Here is a 20725-nt window from a genome sequence, read left to right on the forward strand (position 1 = left end):
CAGCAATGCCACCACACTGTGTTTGTGGCCAGAGAAGAAAACTGTAAAATGGCAGTTATTTGAAGAAATAGTGAATTGCTCCTTGAGGGCAGATGTGCCACACACCCCCTGAACAGGCCCAGTATTCTGATGAAACATGAGGGTGCCAAGTGCAAGTTCCCCCAGCTGTGCTGATGAACTTCACTTTTAATGTGCAAAGTGCAAGAAATGGTTTACTGGGGCCCCTGTAGCAGTGCTCCCTCTGACAGTGATCTCTGCATTCCTTTAGGCTTATCACTACCTGGAAGAGATGGAGAAAAGAATTCCAGCCTCGAATCTGAGCTACTATGTGTCCCCACAGACCATGGAGGCTGTGTGCCGAGGAGCTGGCGTTCCCATGAGTGGTGCCCAGGCCCCAGCACACTCTGGCCATGGCAGCATGGACAACAGGGAGGAGGAAGAAGTCGCTGATGAAGTGGAAGACCCATGACAATGATCATTTACCAAATGCAAAGCAGACTTTATTATCAGCTCATTTATTCCACCCTCATTAGGGGGCCTAGATAAGTCACATACTGTTGCCACAGAATTTTGGTTATTACCAAGAAATTTATTTTTCCTGCTTGACTGTACAAGCAACAGTATTAGAGTTAATATGTTCTCTCAAGCACAGCATACAGCAATTCACATGTACATTCTGTTAAAAAGCTGGTTTTAGTATTTTAATAAATTTGAGGCAGAAAATCCCAGTAAGAACTGCAAATTCTAACTTCACTTTTTCTCAGTATAGAAGAGCTGAATAACTGAGGTGGAAACTGTGAGTTGCCTTTCCAGTACAACCGTGATCTGCTAAGATGCAGATCTGTGATTCCTTAGAAGTGAAACCTTCTGAAAACAATCCCCATGCCATTTGGGTAAGAGCTTGGTTAAAAGTCAAACTACCCACTCCTGCAGGCTGAAGGCAGAGTTTCCCCAATAAAAGCTTCTCTGTTTAAATACATCAGTGTCATGTGGACTAGAGCAACTCCTTACAGACATCTGAGGTAAACCTCAGAGTCACAGAATGCCTGGGTTGGAAGGGATCCTGGATGCCCCCTAGTCCAATCTCTGCTCAAGTTGGGTCACGGAGTGAGTGAAGCTTCTTTCTTGCTTTGAAGCTCATTCTCTTGCAGTTACATCAAGCCACTCTGTACTAGTCAGATTTCTGGAGGTCAGTTTCTTCCCTGGCACAAGCAGGACTGAGAGAAGTGAAGGTCAACATAAGAACCAAGGTTCTGCTCACCTCTCTGCCTGTCACCGAGCCCTGCCAAGGAGTAGTTACCAGGTCACTCACATTTCTTACCAACTAGCCCTTACACTTAAAATGATTTTTCTTTTTCATGTTTTGTGACTTGCTTCAAAACTTGGGGGGAACATAAAGTTTCTAAATTGCTTTCAGGGAAGAAGGTTTGGGGAGATTTTAAGGTCAAAATCTCAACATTATTTATTCTTTAGTAGAAACTTACTTCTGTACTAAGATTATATAAAAAGAATTCCCTGACTTATTCCTTCGTTACCACAGCCCAGCTCTAGGTCAGGCTGTTAAAGTCTGGCACATTTTCAGCACTTCAGTGCAGTTATCCAGTGCTTGCATCCTGTCAGCAGGGCCATTCCTTCCACCCCTTCCAGCAGGAGACCAACAGCTCACCCCCCCAAACTCCAGCTGCTCAGGGACATGTGAGCCTTCGTAAGGGGCAGGTCACAGTGGCAAGTGGCCCTCCCCAGCCCTCCTGTTTTTTTTGACAAGAAGGTTCTGTGAGATCTTCCCTGTATTTTTAGCTGAGTGCTCAGACCTGCCAAGGTTATAAATAGCTGGGGTGGGAGCTAGGGGTGCGGGAGGATGGCAGCGCTCGCCTACCTTCCTGCATCTGTACACGCTGTACCGGATACCCAGAGCTCACTCAATTGGCCTACACTACAAAGTCCAGATGTCAAGTCAGGCTTGCTGGCTTACAGCTCAGCACCCTTCCCCCTTCTTCCTCTCCTCCAGCCAGGTGACTGCTGAGGAGGCCCCAGCAGTGCCCAAACACATCCAGCTGGCAAGAGCACAAGGTAAAGGTCATTTCTGTTATCCTTCAGCTAGGAAGGAACAGCTTCAAGTTTCTTTTTCAGGTTCTCCATTAGCAGCAAGTTTTGCAGGGCCAGCCTTCTGCAGTCCCCATCAGGGTCTTTCTCCATCACATCTGCAAAAGAAGTAGCCACTGTTAATTGGAAAAAGTGCCCTTAACGCTTCTCACTATTCTACTGACAAATCAGTGAACTAAACAGCATTTGCACCTATGGCTGGGCTGGAGACTTGCAGGAAATGCATCAGGCCAGAAGGCAGAGATGCACAAACTTGATCATGTAAAGCAGCAAGAGTTCAGCCAAGCTCTGACTGCCACATGGGGTAGCGCTCCAGTTTTGAGGGAGAAACAAACAGTCAGGTGGTCTGAAACATTGTAGGGATAATCTCCATGCCAGAATTTGTACTTGTCACCTTGAGCTACGCAAATGCTTTGTACAGCTGAGCTACAAGCATGAATGAAGTCTGCAGCTAGAAATCCACTTTCTCCAAAGTCTGAAGTCTCCACTCTGCCATTCTTGCAATCTAAAATGGTCAGTGCTCCTGAATTTGGGGTCATGATGCCAACAGGGAAAGAAGGAGACAGGCCCCAAGGTTCAGCATATTCTCCACTCTGAGAGACCAATTTTCTGATCAATGCATTCCACACTTCCCACAGCACATAAGGGCAGCATGAGGCAGTTCCCAGCAGCTGTTATTCCAGGGGCCCTTCACGGGCCTGCAAAGTAACAACCAGGATGCATGCAGGATGTCTGAACAGGGGAGCCTGGAAGAGCAGGGAGCCTGTGTGAGGATATCCTGTACGCAAGAGTAGTGCTGGGAGCCCGGCACTGTCAGCCCAAACACATGACTCATGTCACTGGAGCACAGCTATTTATAATCTAGGGAGAGCTGCAGCCTGGTGCTTCCATACTCCCTCTGCAGAAGACAAAAAGGAAGGTTACAAGGCAGATTGGAACAAGCTCAAAAGCTCAGAGTGCTGTTGGTGCTGTTTCTGTTCCATGAGCATGCTGCGACTGCATGGGAGGCACAAGGCACCAGAGTGTCCTGTTGGTCCTAACATAAACCTCACTTACCCATGACATAGCTGCAGAGTACTTGCAAGGGGTGGGGAACTCCCTCAAAGGCAGCTGCTGAGGAACCAAAGGGGTCCTCAGGGAATGCCCTTTCCTCAGGCATGTCCTGGAAGCATTTAGGTATTCCCTCTCTCCCCCAGGAAGGATCAGGCTGTTCAACAGCAAGTCCAGCATGGCAGCTAAGGATAATGATGGAGAAGTCCAAAGTGGATTCTTGTCTCTCTCTGTAGCTGATATGTCCCAAAGCATCCAGTGCAGACAGTGCCAGGGCTGTAGCCAACAGGTTGAAGGGCCAACAGTCAGTCATAGGACACACCACAGCAGTTTGCAGAGGTCCAGATGCAACAATAAACTGAAAGTCTGTGGATTTCTACTAAGCACTTAATGTGTAACATTTCCTATCCCACTGTTCATCACTGTGCTTTGGCCATGGGAGAAACACATGGGAGAAACACAGATGCTTTAAGCTAAAACCCGAAGTGGCTAAAAGGCATAGTAGTCAAGGCTCCCACGCAGCTTGTCATTTCCAGCTACAGCACAGCTAATACATGACTCCTCTTGCAAATCTTGTCTGGAAGAGTCATGAAGCAACAGCCAAGTCCATGAGCTCAGACCTGTGATTCAGTCACAGAAGAAGGTTTCTAGTGCCAGACTTGACCTGTTGGAGCAGCAGGGAGGAACCAGTACCTCCCTGTGAACTGTTTCCCCAACAGCCTTACAATAAATAGCAAAGGCACAGCCCAAGAAGCTGGTGTGTTTTAGGAAGCAGCTCTAGAAGCCCTTTAAATTGCACCTGACCATATGTGAAGCTAAATTCTTTAAGGCTTCTGAAAGACTCCTACAGCAGTTTTCCTTTCTCTGGTATACCCACAACAGTTATCTTACCTGCTCTCATTCCCACCAGGAATAACCAAGCAGCTTTCATGCTAAAGCATTAGATGAAAAGGCAGGGCTATTACACTACTTACAAGTACAAGAAGATGCTTCTATCTTGGTCATCCTCCTCCTCCCCAAAATAACTCACTGCAAACAGATTATGCAAACCCTCATGCTGGAAATACATTCCTGAAAGGCTTTACTTGGTAACACCAGTGTTAAATGCAGAGACAAGCAGATTCCTGAGAGCTCATAGTGTCATGGGAAAAGTGAAGTCTTCAGCACCACATGGCAGCTCTCTTCTGTTCAAAGGGCACAGAGCACCCCAACCTGCCAGGATCGGAGGCCAGCTGGATCAGTGTTGCTTCCTGCTTGCTCCCTGTGGGAAGCGACTCACAGAAAGTGAGAATGGTGAAGGAAATCAGACCAGGGAATCACAAGAATCACCCTCACAACACAGTGAAAGCTTCAGCATTAGTTGTTCTTTTCACTCCAGCTCACTGCAGCACCTGAGCACTGATCTGTGCAGCTCCAGCCTGCCAGAACCCACAGACACAGTTTGTGTTGATGTAAGGTGTGCTGGGTTCAGCATTTAAAATAATTTGCTGTCTTTTGTAGCTTTTTCTTTCCATCGACAATAGGAAACTACATACTAGGTCATGTTCCTCTTCCTCCTGTTTTTAGCTCTAACAACACCCCCCTCAGGAGCACAAGATGTAAACAGCCTGTAGAAGCTTTGTGTGTTCCTGCTGGCCAAAGTCACTGCCTGGGCGTAACCAGGCAATGTGACAACACTTCCTGCAGCTTCATGAGGTGGGTGGTTGGCTGTTCAGATGGAGAAAGGAGGCACAGACTATCTTTGGGGATTTTTCTGGGTGGCCTGTGAAGACAGTCACAGTTTGTAATGCCATATGCAGTTCTTGGCTTATGCCTCAGGTGCCCCAGTGCTGCATCCCTTTACAGCACACATGGTGCTCTACTTGCTGATCATGCAGATTTCTGATGCACAATGCCAGGACATCACTGCTGCCATCACAATTAAAGAGATGCTGCACAAAGACCATGCCACTAACCAGAAAAGTGCTGCTGCATCCCACCAGGTCTTACCTCCCAGCCAGGACTGAGTCTCCAACAGTTCTTCTGTCATGTCTTCCAGAATCCGTTCCGTAGGGACACTGAGGAGCAGGGAGGAGATACAGGACAAAAGGCCCTGGCGCACATACCTGTGGACAAGGACTGAACTGGTAATGCAGCTTTATGCTCTGCACTGATTTCCTCACCTCAGGGGCTCTCCAGTTTCAAATGGCACGACAACTTTTGCCATATTCCTGCTGCTTAGGGGTGTAATCTTGCAGTGGGTCTCACATACAGAGCCCCTGTCATGCTGTGCACAGGAGCCTAGCACAATTCAGAGACCCGGACACATGTGAGAGCGAAACAGAAATTGGAGGTTTACAGCCTTTTGGCTACATGTCTTAATTCCTTTCCAAGACTGAATGCTGGAATTGAATCTAAAGTTTTCTGAGCTCCCTGAGTAAACACAGGGAGGAAATTATCACATGGACAGGTAGTCAGGAAATTTGTCAACCTTTCTATAGGTAATGGCTGTACTGCCACACCAGAAGACAGCAGTGAAGTTCATATGCTGGGCTGACATTAAACACAGTGATAAGAACACACAGCTGGAGGAGAGCGCAAAGTAAATGCATTAGGTCACTGACACTTTGAGCCAGATGCTTGTCTTGCACAAAGACAAACCATGACTGGAGGCTGGCTCACTGCTGATCATTAAAAATCAGAGCATACAACTACAGTAACTCACGAGTCCGTGTGGAAACGCAGTGCCCAAACAAATTCCAGCAGTGCCTTTCCCATTGCTGTCACTGCCTGCAAAAGAGGATTGTGACAGCAGCACTGAATACCATCCACACTGCCCTGTAGAGCCGGCCTCAAGACATACTGCTCATGGAATCACAGTATGTCTGTCCTGAGCTGTAAGGAACCCACAAGCGTCAGGAATCCAACTCCTGCCCTGCACAGGACACCCCAACAATCCTATCATGAGTCTGGGAGTGTTGTCCAAATGCTTGAACAAAAGTTTTCTTAAGATCAGATACAACTGAATTTATTTTACAGATGTGGAAACTTTGGCAGTAAAGTGAAATAATGTGCCCAATCCCCCCAAGAAGTTGTCAAGAAGCAAAAGACAGTGCAGGGGTGGCTTGAATCCCATGTTTATTTTCCAACTATTTCTTCCCAGCCCATTTCACAACTTCTTAGCCCACTCAACTTCAACTTGCTGCCAGTCTCAGTGCAGCAGGCCCTGAAGCACATGGCTAATCCAGAGGACACCTCAAGTTCCCAGGCTGGAAGTCACCCCTTCCCTCTGCCCTTCCTTACCACAGTGTTGACAGCCAAGTACATCAGGACTGCTAAAGTGTGAACCAGTCTTCCAAGGACTAGGTGATCTTCTCCCAGAAGATCAAATGTTGTTAAAGGCCTGCAAGCACAAGACACAGAGTTATGTAGCAGTGGGAAGGATGATCAGTGCCTCTTTGGAACAGTCAGGAGGGTTATGCAGGGGGAATTGTCCCCAAAAGCCTGAATCCCTACAGCAACAGTCATTATACAAGCACTACCAGGTTAACAGAGATCAGAGCTGTTTGCTCTCATCTTTTCTCCCAGACCAGTATCATGCAGAGCAATATCCTCTACTTGTACAGCAGGTATCACACATTCTACCAACAGGCTTTACCGGTAAAGACCTATAGGCAAAAGCTGCCCCCACCGCCATACCATTACAACTGGTATTACAATCATCTTGGTTATCATGGAACTGATTACTCAGCCTTCCTTAGGTTCACAAAGACTTAAGGGACTGACAATAAACTATGTCCTGTGTCCTCTACTGTGGCCTCAAAGACCAGTGCAGGTGATAGGCCAAACCAGAGACGGAGCCAACTTTGGTTCAAGACTGCAACCTGAGCTCTGTGGTTTGTGTGAACCAGCCCAAAGTAGAGGCTCAGCCAAGACAACTGGTGTGGTACTGCCAGAATTACTTGTCTGTGTACCTGCTGATGAATCTTCACTTCTGCAGGGTCCTACATACTCCTGCCCCACAAGATTTCAAAGGATGAGTCCAAGAGACCACAACCCACTTCTCCCCAAGCTTTGTGAAGGACCCAAGTGTCAGTGTGGTGTCACTGGGCCCCTCCGCAGTTCCTTGGCTGTAGCCTGCTGCTTTGAGGCAAGCAGGACAAGCTAAAAGGTTCACTCTGGCAGTTGCTATGTCCATATCCCACATGCTAAGGTGTTCACACTCACCTGTCAAAGTGCTGAATCAATGGGAAAAAGAAATACCCAGCAACAGAATTGAACTTGTTTGGGCAGGGAGCCAGTTCCACACGAGACTGACCCTGTCCAAGAGAAAAATGAAGTCTAGGCACAAGATACAGCATCCAGCTCTTCCACTTCACTGGACACTGTCAAGACTACAGATTTCTTGCAGCCAGCCCATCCTCAACTACTGCTTGTACACCTACGGCTACCAGGTTTCCGACTGGATTTCTCACTTCTCACTTCAGATCTAAATTCCCACTCCACATCTAAACAGTTCAATACAATATGCCTCAGTACTGCTCAGTTAGATATAACAAGAATATGCAAGGGATAAAGAAGTTTTGGAAGACAAACTCTCCAGGCTGAACCACAGGGGAATTCTGGAAATTAGGAAACTGGCATCAATTTATCTCCCTGGAAAATAGGAAGGCTGAGGACAGTGTAGTCCAGAGGCAGCTACTAGTCTGATGGAGGCCCTGGGATTGCAAGGTGAAGTCACAGCTCCCTGCAGTGGCCACACAAGCTCAGAACAAGCACAGAATAACGACTATCTCTCAAAACCAGATAAGGAATTTCAGGTTTATCTTCCTCTCCCTGCTGGAGAGAGGAAATCCAAACTTTCCTTTGGACTGGGTTCACTTTCACAGGTATTTTGCCCTTTCCAGACAGAGCTTACAGTACCTCCAAGTGTCCCTATTTCCAAGTGTCCTAATTTCCTATTAGTTTGCCTCTGGCCTCACCGTATCAAATCTCCGAGTCTTGCTTTTGATCCTCTCATCAACAATTCTTCTCCAGCCCTTAGAGCTGTCATTCCCCGGAAGGAGCTGGATACAAGGCTTTTGGACACCAGAATGCTTGGTCTTCCCATGGAATTTGGGACAGGACAGCTCCTGAGCTGCCAAAACCAATACCTAGATAAAACAGAGAGAGGTTCCATTAAAAATGGGTAATTCCTAGGGAACAACAAAAGCGTTACCTGCATCCAAACTGACAGGTACAACAAGGCAGAAAGGCACAACAGTTTTAGAGTGAAGAACAGCCAGAAATTGACCTCCAACAGCCACCTGGCTCTGAGGTACTGACCAAGCACTTGGTCAGTTAGCCACTTCAGACTCAAGCGTGGAAGGAGACACAGACAGATCACGGTCTTCCAGAAAGGGAAGATAAAACAGACTGATGATGTGAAAGTGAACAGTGGCTTCTCCCAGGCAAGTGCCCAACACATGCTCTGCATTCTGTGAGGAGAGATCTCTGTGTGATGGAGTGTAGCAGGGTTAGGAATGAGAGGGGAATGCCAAACACAAATAGTAATCTAAGAGATTCCCATGCCTCTGCCTTCTCCCATGAGGACTAAAAGGTAATCCCATTACACCTCAGCAAAGTGGAACAGACAGAAGGAAAGTGGGAAGTGAGAGCACTCACATCAAGGATGTCCATGCGCTGACGGAGACTGTAGTTCAGAGAGTAGAACTGGGAGGTCAAGTACTTTGCAACCTGTACAGAAAAAATCAGGGTAGAATGAACACAGACCCATACTAGAAACAGCCTTCCCATTAACTCTAAAAGCATTTAATTTCACAGATTCTGCTTCCTGTTAGGTAACAGCAAGTCTCCAAGAGATGGGAAGAAACACACAGTGTAAATGGGAAATTCAGACACTTCCACTTCTAGATTCTCCCCAAAAAATCTAAATGACAGATGAGACTGCATCACTCTTCTCTCCCTCCTATGCAGAGGTACACAAACAACCACCACAGCAGCTAGGAGACCTCACTGTGGCCTTTCAGTACTTAAAGAACATTATAGGAAAGATGGACTGAGGCTTTTTACTGGGGCCTGGCTAGCATAAAAGATAAAGATTTTAAACTGGCAGAGAATAGATCTAGATTGGATATTGGGAAGGAATTCTTCCCTGTGATGGTGCTGAGGCCCTGGCACAGGGTGCCCAGAGAATCTGTGGCTGCCCCTGGATCTCTGGAAGTGTCCAAGGCCAGGTTGGACAGGGCTTGGAGCCACCTGGGATAGTGGAAGGTGTCCCTGTCCATGGCAGGGGGTTGGAATGAGATGGGCTTTAAAGATCCTTTCCCACCCAAACCAGTCTCTGATTCCCTGATTACAGTCACCAGTCAGGTCTTTCTCTGTAGAAGGCCTCTGTGCCTCAGCTTCCCTTTATGTGAAACCCTTCAGTACAAAAAGTTCTTATCTGATCTGCCTTGTCAGATACACTCAAACCAACAGCCACCAAACAGTTCCTCTGTTTGACAGGGTGTTCTTTTTCCCACTGGTTCAGACATTCCTTGCAGATTCTTCAGAAGCATAAATCTTGTTAGATCTGAACTACGTGTTCTACCACACCGACAACTCCCTCTATCAAATGAGAAAGAGACTTCAGCTGCTTCAACTTTTGCCTGTGCTTCATCTGGAAAAAGGAAAATAATAGGAGGAACTCACAGGTATCGGGTCTGTGGTTAAAACAGCTACTTGAGCTCTTTGACGGAGCTCCACAAAGCCTTCAATGCAGGTCTTCTCCTCCAGATGCAATAATATTTTTGCCAGCTCCATGCTAACCTGCTCAAAGTATGAAAAAAAGAATCAAAACCCTGATGGTGTTTGGGTTTTTTACTCATAGGAGTTATGGACCACTTCTAATGGTCAAACAAAGACAAGGAAGTATTTTGTTTAGTTAACATGTCCATTCCTTAGGAGGGAGAGAAAACACATTAAGACAAATGCCACCAGACTGATTTCCCAAAACCCTGAGCAGATTCTCCACCTGCCAATTCTCTGGCCACATTTCACTAGGACTGTTTTGGAGAAGTAGTATCATGACATTGAATGAATAGTCACTGTAATGGATGTGTTAAAGGGTACAGCAGCACAGACCTTCTCTTTCTCAGCTGGTGTCTCTAACACTTGCAAGTGTTCACTAGCAGATAGCAGCGAGCACTCTTCACGCAGTGACCTTAGCCCACGTTCCTTTCCCCTGAGCTTTTTATCTTGACCAGTACAATCCAATTACTCCCTCCACAAGACATTATGCTTGTACAAGCAAATAGGGAAAGTGCATTAGATTTTGCCTCCATTTTTGGTGGGGAATAACAATTAAATTCAATTTCAATTCAAATCCAAAATGGCTGCTCTGTAAGTTCATTTTTTAGTGTTTTCCCTGCCCAGCATAAAGCATGGAGCTTCCTCACACTAGCAAACAGTATTTGTAGAATGTTTCACTTTGAGCACTGGAGATGGCAGGGTGCTGCCAGGACTTCTCCTCCTTCTCTGTTCCGCTGTGCCTCACCTTCAAGGCAATGATTTCCTTCTACTTCCAAGCTGAAAGCTTGTGAATGTGTACCTTTAACCCAGTTACACATTAACTAGGCCTTCTGCTCCACTGGCATGTTTAGTCTCCTCATGACAGCAAAGGAATAGGCCCTCAGGCAATACAGCCCTCTTGTAGCCTAGTTCATATTACTTTACCTCTCTTGTTGCTGCTGGATTCCTCCGAACCAAGCTCTCAAGTGCCTTGACTGTAGCTTCCCATTTGTCCACATCTTCAGATCTTGATCCAGTCAGAACTGAAATCAAAGGACAAACAAAAGTTATTAACAGAATGCCTGTGTTTGGGTATATACCCAAACTTCCTTCTGCCAATCATTTGTCTTGGTACAGACACTCAGCATGACCAGCATTAGGAACTAAACTGAAATTACTCAAAAATTCAATAGCTTCTTCAAATTAGATCAGAAAAAATAAACCTATGCAAGAGTTCACTCTTCCAAGCTCAGTAAGAAAGAGATAAAGACTCAGCCCAAAATCTCCTACCTTCAATACAGTCTCGGATATACATAGGAGCCTTAATTTTTAGCTCTTTATCCTCAGACATGTCATAAGGGATGAGGTCATCATCACTGTAAAAGAATTAAAGATAGGGATTAGTTTATGGGGTGCAGATGTTCTTGCTTTACCCAGATAGCCAAACAAAGAGAAAGAGCCAGCGCATACACTGTCGTAACCACATCACTCCTCTATCACTCAGCAGCACTGCTGAAGACTGGCCTGAGAGGGATCCTTGGGAGTTCTAGGGAAAGAACAATTCTGTGAACAGATCTGGAACTGGATATCCTGGCCAAGGACAGGATACAAATGACCAAAAGACTAGAAACTGACTCTTGAGAGTCTATTTTATATATATATATATACACATTTATTTATTTATTTATATATTTCATTGTAGATTTATATATATATATATATATATATATATATAAACATATATATAGAGAGAGATATAAAACATATATATATATATATAGATAGATATATTTCTTCATATAGTGACAGAATAAAGCAGATCCACTATTAAAACGGGTAAATACATCCACAATTTCCAAGAAATATATATCTAAGTCAAACAGAACAAATACAGCGGTTCCACACAACACAGGCCTTGCCTAATTTATTGACTAATGCAATTTTCTACACAAAGCCCTGCTCTGTTGCAAACCATTCAGTTGAACAAGGTCAGAAATCACAACAGTTGCCAAGAAGTGCATGAGGTACTGACAGATCCTTTTCCTCCACATCTGCCACTTATTTTCCATTTCCTTCCTGTTTCTTGCCCTGTACCTGTCAAGTTCAGCATCCGACTCCTCATCTGCAATCACCGGGGCTGCTGTACAGGATTTCTCATTACTCTCTGGTACCAATGGCATTGCAGCACCTGCTTTCTCACCCCTGCTGTGAGGAACAGGAAATTTTAATATTGATACAGTAACAGTTCTTACAAAGAAGAAACTACCCACCCTACCAACCCTTGCTGCCTAAATAGAACAGTAGATAATTATTCCTGCTGCAGTTTCACACCTAGCTTGGCTGACACAAAGAACAGAGTACTGAGAAGGAGAATTGAGTAAGGGGAGAAAAGAAGCAGAATCTTCTAACAGAAGAGCAATGGATTAAAAAAATTAAATTGGCTATTTTGCTGTGTTCGCCTGCACAATACTTGGGACTGCTAAGGAAAGACTCCAATAACCAGATCACATTGGCTTGCACCAGATTTGAAACTGTGAATGAAACTGAACTGAAAGTAGGTTTAGATTGGATATTACGAACAAACTCCTCCCTATGAGGTTGGGCAGGCCCTGGCACAGGGTGCCCAGAGAAGATGTGGCTGCCCCTGATCCCTGGAAATATACAAGGCCAGGTTGGACAGGGCTGGGAGCAACCTGCTCTTAATGGAAGGTGTCCCTGCCCATGGCAGGGTGTGGAATGGAATGGACTTTAAGGTCTCTTCCAAGCCAAACCATTCCATGACTCTTCAAAATGGGAAAAAAAAAAATTAACAACTTCTAGGCCTTGCATAGGATGAATAAATACAATAATTGAGAAATATTTTTTCTGTCTCAACCTATTTCTGTGGACTTTGGCATTGTCCTTTCATCTCTCTGATTTTCAAAACCAGTCTCTAACAGCTGACTATGCTGATCATGCCCCTAAAATGGGAACAGTAAATCTTTTGTACTTCCCTGGAGTGCTGGACAGCTTCATCTGCTAATAACATAAGGTACTTCACTCCTCTGCTGATCAAAAAGTGCTCCAAAGAGCCTCAGCAGATGCTCTGGAAGTTAAGAGCACTAACCAGCCAGTTTTTAGAGTGATAGACGCAGTAGATTTTAGTCATGGGTGAATGGGCTGGGGGCATACAAAACACATACCAGGGTTCCAAGAAGCAAACAGAAATGTCCATTTGATTGTACCAAAGGGCACACAAGACCCCTACACCACAGTTTCACCACATGCAGCTATCAACAGGCAATTTTAATACACACTACCAACTGAATTATGAATGTAACTAAATCACATTGTAAGAAGGTGGTGCATTATGATGTTTAAGAATACATAAAACATCTTGTATGCTGTACATGGTTCTTGTGTGTAATGGGAAAAAGGCATGGAGAAGGGCAAAAAGACAGCATGAATAGTAGCAACAACTTACTCATCATCTGGAAGGCTGGGGACAACACAGAATGATGGAGTCTGCACCAGAAGGGACTTCAATTCTCTTATTTCAGCATCCTCTTCATACTAGACATTCAGAATAAGTGTTGCTGCACTCTATTACTTACTGCAAATATGCCCAGCATTCAACATTTCACCCTTGTAGTGCACATGGACTAAATCATGAGCAGATGAACCCTCACCAATCCTGTTTCAATCCCTGTACTGACAGCAGCAGGCAGCTGTAATCTTTGTCCTTATATTTAAGAGTAGTACGTGATGACACCTTGTCTGAATGTTATTTCCATATTTCAAACATTTAATAAATGGCAATGTGACAGGAGCAATGTGTCAGGCTTTTAAAGAATTAATGTGGTTTATTCAGACAAGTCACATAAATTCTACTGGAAAGGGCAGAGCAAATATCTCCATGTCAGTCTTGAAAATCCCAGCTCAGAACAGATATTTCCACCATGTCAGGTATGGAATGCTCACCACTGCTTTAGGTTTGAAGCTCCCTCTCAACTCCCATGAATCAGATTCTGATTCCCTCATGCAATAAGATAAACTTTAATTACCAAGTTTATCCTAACCTCTGCCAGTAGATTGCACTCCTGAGGTAACTCTCAGCCACCTGACCATTACATACAATTGGTTTTTTGTAAACAGATTCTCTCTTTTTGAAGGTGTGACTGCCTCTCCTTATTTCCAAATAAAAAAGTGCTATAATGCCCTGAATCATCTGGTTTAAAGCTTTTACTTTCTAGTACACCAGTCATAAGTTTCAGTGAAACCTTCACCTCAAACTTCAGGACAGGCCCCTCAGTGTTTATGCTCAAGCTGATGCTCTCTGCCACCACCATGCCCAGACACCGTAGTTGGGGCAGACTGCTCTCCAAGTGGCATTTCACACCCTCCATCATGCTTGTCAGAAGCTCTGAAACAAACAACCAGAAAACAGTGCATGTTTGAAATTCTAAAATAGTGGCAGAAACACCCACAATCTTTAGTGCTTGCCTGAGGGCAGCTTTACCCACTCACCACACAACAATGGATAGAAAGGGTCCCTGAACTGTGACTTCCTTCCCTGCAGTGTCAGTGGTGCCCTTCAGCACCAACACAGCAAACCCTCACCCTTCCATGGGGGTACAAAGTCAACAAAACATTACAATATATTCTAAATTTGCAATATTTTGGTTCTCACTGAAACAAAAAAGGATGGTAAGCCAATCTGTAGTTTGGCTTCAGAGCGTTTCAGAGTCACTTAAATAAATGTTATGTTTTGAGGACATTACAAGCTCTAACCACTACAATAATCACATAGAGACAGATATTTGCCTAACTTCAGATAAGCTCAAACAGGCAGATAACACAAGTATTTCTCAGCCCTCAGGGAATACCAGTTGCCAGCTTCACCAGACAGGCTTACTGCTGTTTGACTGACCTCCTTCATCTCAGAAAGCTTATCCCTCCAACAGCTGTCAGACAAAAAAACTGACTATAAAACTACAGATCTGGTAATACATATCAAGTCGCTTATTCACTTAAAGAACAATTAATTCTAGAATGAAACAGATGAGCAAGTCTTGAAGTGAACCTTCACATCCCCCATAGGTCACACACATACATAAGTAATCCTATTCATTTTGCAGACTTTTTTTTTTTAAATTTCAACAGAAACAGTTATGTTAGGTCAGGACCCCAGTGTGCTATGCACTGTGCGAGCCAGTGACTAACCTGCTCACTTCACACTGAGGAATGCCCAGACACCAAGCTAACAGCTTTTTATCCCCAGTTACTTTCCCTGCCTGTCTGGAGCTGCACCCATGCCCCAAGGTTAAGCTTGTAAGTTACAAATCACACCATTCCTCTCATTGGTCCCAAAGTCAGTCCTTGTTTTCCTGTGACAAAACTTCAGGGTTTTTAATCCACAAGGTTTAAAAGGTTTTAACAATTCTTGTTAAAAATCTTTTTCGTCTTTAAACCGCCAAGGGTTTTTTCTCACGTAGGAACCTTAAGGCAAAGATAGACCTTCTTCAATTCCATAACCTTGCACTTGGAATTCTATCATATCAATGCTAAAGAGGACTCCAGCAGGTTACCCCATTTGCAAAGGTGAATATGGGACAATTCTGTTTATCCACAGATCAAACCAAGGTATTTTTCTACATGTAGTAAGACACTCTGCTAAAGAAATCTAAGCCTCGCTTCTCATATAGCCTCACCTTGTCTGCAGCTTGCAATTTCAGGCTCCTTCAGGTTGGAGAGGCAGATGAGGATGGCCTTGCTAATGTACAGCTGCTGCTCAGCTGGGGAGTGTTTCACAGCACTGCTGCTGCTCCAGGTCTCCAACAGGTCCTGCAGCACCTACACCAGAGAACTCAGGTTGGCCTGAAATGGATCTGTTCTACACAGAGGTAATTTTTGAAGCACATTTTTACTCTCCCTACTAAGGGGGAAAAAAATACAAATTTTGTATTTCAGAGCCCAAAACGTACTGTGTTTGACCACCCAAGTACTGCACTTTCATTTAAGATATTGTTAAATATAATGGGGTTTTTAATTTAAAAGTGATGTTTATTTCTCCTTAATATTATACGCAAAGCATATAATGCAAAGTATTATTATGAAAAACCAGTATAATATGATAAGGTTTTATCTGAGTTTAGTCCAATTTTAGATAACTGTCAGTCATTCCATATCATCTTAGAACATGTAAATAGTGAAAAAAAAATTGACAAAATGGTAGGGATTTCCAGATACACAGATTTCATAAAAGTTTCATCAAACTGCTGACTTGGAGAGGCAGAATATCTGCCATCTCCACTGAATAAAATGTGCATGAGAGAGATTCTGAAATATCAACCATTTGGTATACAGACAACTGTCCACCAATTTGATCCCCTGTTGCCATGTGCCCAGACACATAAACAGAGTTACTGAGGAAGCTGAGAAGGACAGAGGACATGGGACATCTGTCAGAACCCAAGCCTCACTAGTTTTGCTACTTGGAAGACAATTTACCAATTAAATATGAAAAATTAATGCCGGCAGTGCAGAAAGCTTTGATTCATTTATCACAGCTCACTTGTGATATAGTTGGGCTGACCTCACTCTCATGAACAGCAACCAGAAAATCTGAGAGAAGAACTAAAATTGTGCTCCCCCAGACACACACAGAGCAGAATGTTCCCCATCAGACACCTCATCAGCCACTCACTGAACCTTACTCTGAGCAACAAGGGGCGCCGGCTGCTGTCCAGGGCCAGGTAGCCAAGGAGGTTCTGCAGCACTGCTGTCTGCAAGGAGAACCACAACTCCTGCTTCAACTGGTTATAAAACTGTCATACAGCAATGTAAAGTGTCTGTTTTTATTTAACACATTAAACTTCATTCTAAGGGACATTCAGAGACAGAAAGTAAACAAATTTTTAAAAACAAGCAAGCACACATAAGCAGTTGCTGATGACATACATGAAAAACCATAACAGAAATACAGTACAGTGTTTTACCAACAAAACCAGCATAGTCCCAGGCAAACATAGAACTCATGAAGTCTAAAGAACATCTCTCACAACAGCATCACAAGCCACAGTATAGTTTCTAATATCTCATGACAAACTTAGGCACACAGGAAAAAAACCCAACAGTCCTTGTCTCATGTCTTTAATAAAATTCTTATCCCCAAGGGTCAATCCTGGCTGTTTCAATCTCCTCTTTCAGATTCTAAAATAATTTATTGCCTTCAGCTCCCCAAAATTCTGAAACTTTGTGCAAATAATCACTTGGTTCCAGAAGAGTACAGTAATTTCGCTAACTACCATTAGCTCTGAGAGAGCACATGAATCCCATGATTTCAAAGCTACTGTTCACCACTCCCATTCTGTTACAGCTGCACAAATGTAGGGAGACTGAGGACTCATTTTAGAATAAAGAGTTAAACCTTAGTCAGAGTAAGAGCTCAGCTAAAATCTACATTGGTACCAGGGAAAACCTGGTACTACTACACTGCTGCTCCCCACAGAGTCCTCACCGTGTGGCCATATTGCAAGAGCAGCATCTTCTGTGCCACCACAAATTGAGCCTTCTTGTTCTTCACAACCAGGTTACCCAGCAATCTGGACAAGACATCTGCCCTAACAAGACAACAATAAAACATCAGGAATCCATGTTATTACTGCCATGTTGCTCCTAATCATAGGAAAATCTGAGAGCAGCTATTTGCAACAAAGTCTTTAGAAAACTTCTAAACTCAGATAGTGATCCAGTAATGGCAAAGAATGCTTTCCCTTGTTTTTCTTGTTTTTCCATTACATGTCAAGGTGAAGACACTCAAGAAATGGTGTAGGTTCTCCCTAAGAGGCAACAATCAACTACTTTATTCCTTGAGTCTTTTAGGAAATGGCAGTGTAAAAAACCACCTACACAAACAGAGCACCTATCAGAGACCAGTTCTGCAAGTATTTGTGAAAATTCCTGCCTTTGCTGTGGATCAGGGAAAAAGCAGAGCTCTTACCCGGGTGCTCTCTGCACAAAACCAAGGACCACTGCTTCCATCCAGCGGTCTGGCACACATTCCACCAACTGCCAGCATATCCTCTGCCAGATGCAGTCTGACTTGGTGAGGTCTGTCAGGCGGGGCACCAAAACTCCCAGAATTTCCTCTGAAGCACAAAACAGCAAAAACCCCACATGGGGAGGGACTGGTACAACTGCATTTGAGACTAACCTGAGAATTTAAAGATCTTCACAACATGAAAAAAATACAATGTACAGTTTGAAGTTCTAAATTTTTCCTGCAGAACAAATACGACTAGAATAATGCAATCATTTAGGTTGGAAAAGCTCTCTAAGACCATTGAGTCCCACTATAACCCAGCACTGCCAAGGCCAACACTAAACCATGCCCCCAAATGCCAGATCCACATGACTTTTAAATCCCTCCATGGATTTAGTGACTCCACCGCTACACTGGGCAGCCTGTTCCAATGCCTGACCATGCTTTCCACAAAGAATTTTTCCTTAATATCTGATCTAAACCTCCCTGGCACAGTCTGAGGCCATTTCTTCTTGTCCTGTCCCTTGTTCCCTAGGAGCAGAGCCTGACCCCCACCTGGCAGCACCCTCCTGTCAGGGAGTTGTGGAGTGAGAAGGTTGCCCCTAAGACTCCCTTCCTCCATGCTGAGCCCCCCCAGCTGCTCTTCCTCTGACTATGCTTCAGATCCTTTCCCAGCTCTGTTGCTCCTCTTTGTCCATGCTCAAAACAGAAATGGAGAACTGACTGGTAAGAACCATCCTAAGCAGCCTAAGGAACTGGTCAGAATTCTTCATCACAGTAAACAGCCAGAAAATCTTACTTGTTCTTCTTCTTCCCCAGCCCTGTTAACTACTGCATTCAGTAGCTTTGAAGTTCTTAGCAGTGCCAGACCAACAGCTGCTCCCATAAGACAGATCTACGAGACACAGCTGAGCAGCCTCAGAGAGCAGTTTGAGCAGCTCAGCTCGGAACAGCTCCAAATCAAATTACTGGTCTCCCATTCCTCCCACTGATCATAATAGTCATCCTCCCATGTTAATAATACTCTAAAACACTTTCCCCCCCCCTCCAAAAGAGCATAGTAAAACACTCACTTTGCCATCCATGAACACACACCTTCCCCAAGACATGAGAAACAAAAGAGATGGAGCAGTCCAAGCCACCTGGGATAAAACAGATATGACCTTAAGGAAGTATGGCACCAGCATCCTCCAACCAACCTTCAGCAGGAGGTGCAGACTTCCAAAAGTGCAGAATTCTGAAAACACACTGACTTTCTCTTCAAGCATCATCTCTTCCTCCCTCCACTACCTGCCTTCAGGCATAAACCAGCATTCAGTATTCGTTACAGTGACAGGCAGAAGGCTAAAGCAACTCAGTCCTACTTTAACGGCATCGGAATGGCATGAATAGCAATGCCACTGGTTGATTCAGTATCACTCACATCTCCCAAATAATTCCTTCAGAATACACCAAGTGACCAGAACAAAGTTTTAGCAACAGATGATGCTGTTTAATTGCCTGGAAGATTAAGGTTTTCAGTGGATTCCAAAACGTCTCAGTTATTATCTGTATTTCAATCAGCAGACATGCTCAAAACATGCTCAAAACACTTCTTCAGAAAAACACAACCTTTCAGTACAGTCATCCTTTTTCAGCCTTACCCCGCAGAGAGTCAGAGATCTTCTCTAGCACCTGGAGAACTGCATCACCCAGGAAAGGGAAGTAGTTCTGTGGGAAGAACACTGGTGGGCTTTTCCCCTGGAGTTTATTGCTCACATGCTCGGGCAAACAGACGATCTTGTTGAGCAGGGCGCCCTGCAGTTCCAAGCAGCCTGCCTGTGCCTGCGGCTGACAGACCTCCCACAGTAATGCTGACATCCGGCCCTGCTGCAGGAACTGCTCCAGGATCCCAACTACCTCCCGCGGGTCAAGGCCAGAGCTGGAAGAAAATAACTGTAAGTTCCTGCCTCTTTTAAATGGTAAAAATGAGATTTGCCTCTACTGTTTTTCTATTGTGGTATCACTACTGAAATCCCTCTGCTCTGCTACACTGGATTAAAAAGTTAGAAAAAAAAAGAGGAAAAAAAAAAAGAAAAGCGATTTTAATATCTTTTAATCTGCATCTTCCTCGACTCCAAACATTCAGGACTTTCAACAACCACGACTGATAAAGCTCTGTGTCTGCGGGACGCACAGCATGGTGTGGGGTCTGAAGGCACTCAGGGCGGGGGAAGGGCTGCCCGCGCTCACACACATCTCCGTCCCACAGCGCACTTCAGCCCAGCTGAAAGGCACCCCAGAGCTCCCTACTGCGCGCCGAGACCAGCCCTGGGGATCCCCGCCCGCCTCTCCCGGGGAGCCGGACTGACCCCGCAGAGCCAAGGGCCTCCAGCAAGACGCAGAGGACAAGGCCGGGCGGGGCCTCCAGGAAGCAGCGCTGCCACAGGCCCTCGGGCCGAGCCGCGCCAGGGGCCCAGACCAGCCTGCGCAGGAAGGCGCCGAAGAGCGCCCGCTCCCGCTCCCCAAGGGTGGCTGGGCCCCCCGCTGCAGCCAGAGCGGCGCGTACCGCTCCCAGCGACACCACCAACCCGTCCCCAGCCCGGCCCAGAGCTGCCAGGGCCTCCCGTAGGACAGACTCCAGCCCCGGATCGAGAGCGAGTCCCGGCCCCAGTGGCGGCAGTGCCGCCATGCCGCTGAGAGGAGCGCGCAGCGGCCCAACTTCCGCCCGCCCTGCGCGGCAGCCAATGAGCAGCGGCAGTCCGCGGAAGGGGCACGAGGACCGCCCCCTAAGCAGGACCGCCCCGCGCACCGTCAGGC

At 45.3% G+C, this 20725-nt stretch overlaps 2 protein-coding genes across 9 annotated transcripts in view; one reads left to right on the top strand and one right to left on the bottom strand.

The window, feature by feature from the left end:
• IFT140 (intraflagellar transport 140) overlaps positions 1–614 on the top strand; it is an 85691-nt gene extending 85077 nt beyond the window's left edge. For all 4 annotated transcript variants that reach the window (XM_050979880.1, XM_030229573.2, XM_009099625.4 and 1 more), the window contains one exon: positions 269–614. In XM_050979880.1, the coding sequence (XP_050835837.1) occupies positions 269–469 (201 nt within the window). In that variant the 3' untranslated portion in view covers positions 470–614. The remainder of the gene's footprint in view (positions 1–268) is intronic.
• TELO2 (telomere maintenance 2) lies at positions 479–20664 on the bottom strand. Of its 5 annotated transcripts, XM_018924714.3 has the most exons (21): positions 20278–20661; positions 19570–19847; positions 19000–19068; positions 17885–18032; positions 17402–17504; positions 16599–16667; positions 15594–15735; positions 14169–14305; positions 13367–13455; positions 11998–12108; positions 11194–11279; positions 10849–10946; positions 9826–9942; positions 8797–8868; positions 8115–8285; positions 7360–7451; positions 6436–6535; positions 5858–5922; positions 5143–5258; positions 2091–2201; positions 479–1282 (listed from the first exon to the last, which is right to left on the bottom strand). In XM_018924714.3, the coding sequence occupies exons 1-20, from the start codon at positions 20595–20597 to the stop codon at positions 2098–2100; spliced, it is 2487 nt and encodes an 828-aa protein (XP_018780259.3). In that variant the 5' UTR covers positions 20598–20661; the 3' UTR covers positions 479–1282; positions 2091–2097. The 5 variants fall into 5 exon arrangements, with proteins under 5 accessions (XP_018780259.3, XP_009097887.3, XP_018780261.3 ...); XM_009099639.4 differs by having other exon boundaries at positions 479–2201; XM_018924716.3 differs by lacking the exons at positions 479–1282; positions 2091–2201 and adding an exon at positions 4218–4414 and having other exon boundaries at positions 20278–20662.
• Positions 20665–20725: the final 61 nt, after the last annotated feature.

Source organism: Serinus canaria, chromosome 14 (assembly GCF_022539315.1).
Source record: "Serinus canaria isolate serCan28SL12 chromosome 14, serCan2020, whole genome shotgun sequence".
NCBI classification, from domain to species: Eukaryota; Metazoa; Chordata; class Aves; order Passeriformes; family Fringillidae; genus Serinus; species Serinus canaria.

What these genes read in the sequence shown, in the direction of transcription:
- TELO2 (XM_018924712.3), bottom strand. Translation starts at nt 20,597, where the DNA reads ATGGCGGCACTGCCGCCACTGGGGCCGGGACTCGCTCTCGATCCGGGG. An exon ending in GATCTCTGACTCTCTGCGGG is followed by an intron (nt 19,069 to 19,569) that starts GTAAGGCTGAAA and finishes GTTTTATCCCAG; the next exon opens with GTGGCTTGGACTGCTCCATC. An exon ending in CTGCGTTTCCACACGGACTC is followed by an intron (nt 5,259 to 5,857) that starts GTGAGTTACTGT and finishes CCTTGTCCACAG; the next exon opens with GTATGTGCGCCAGGGCCTTT.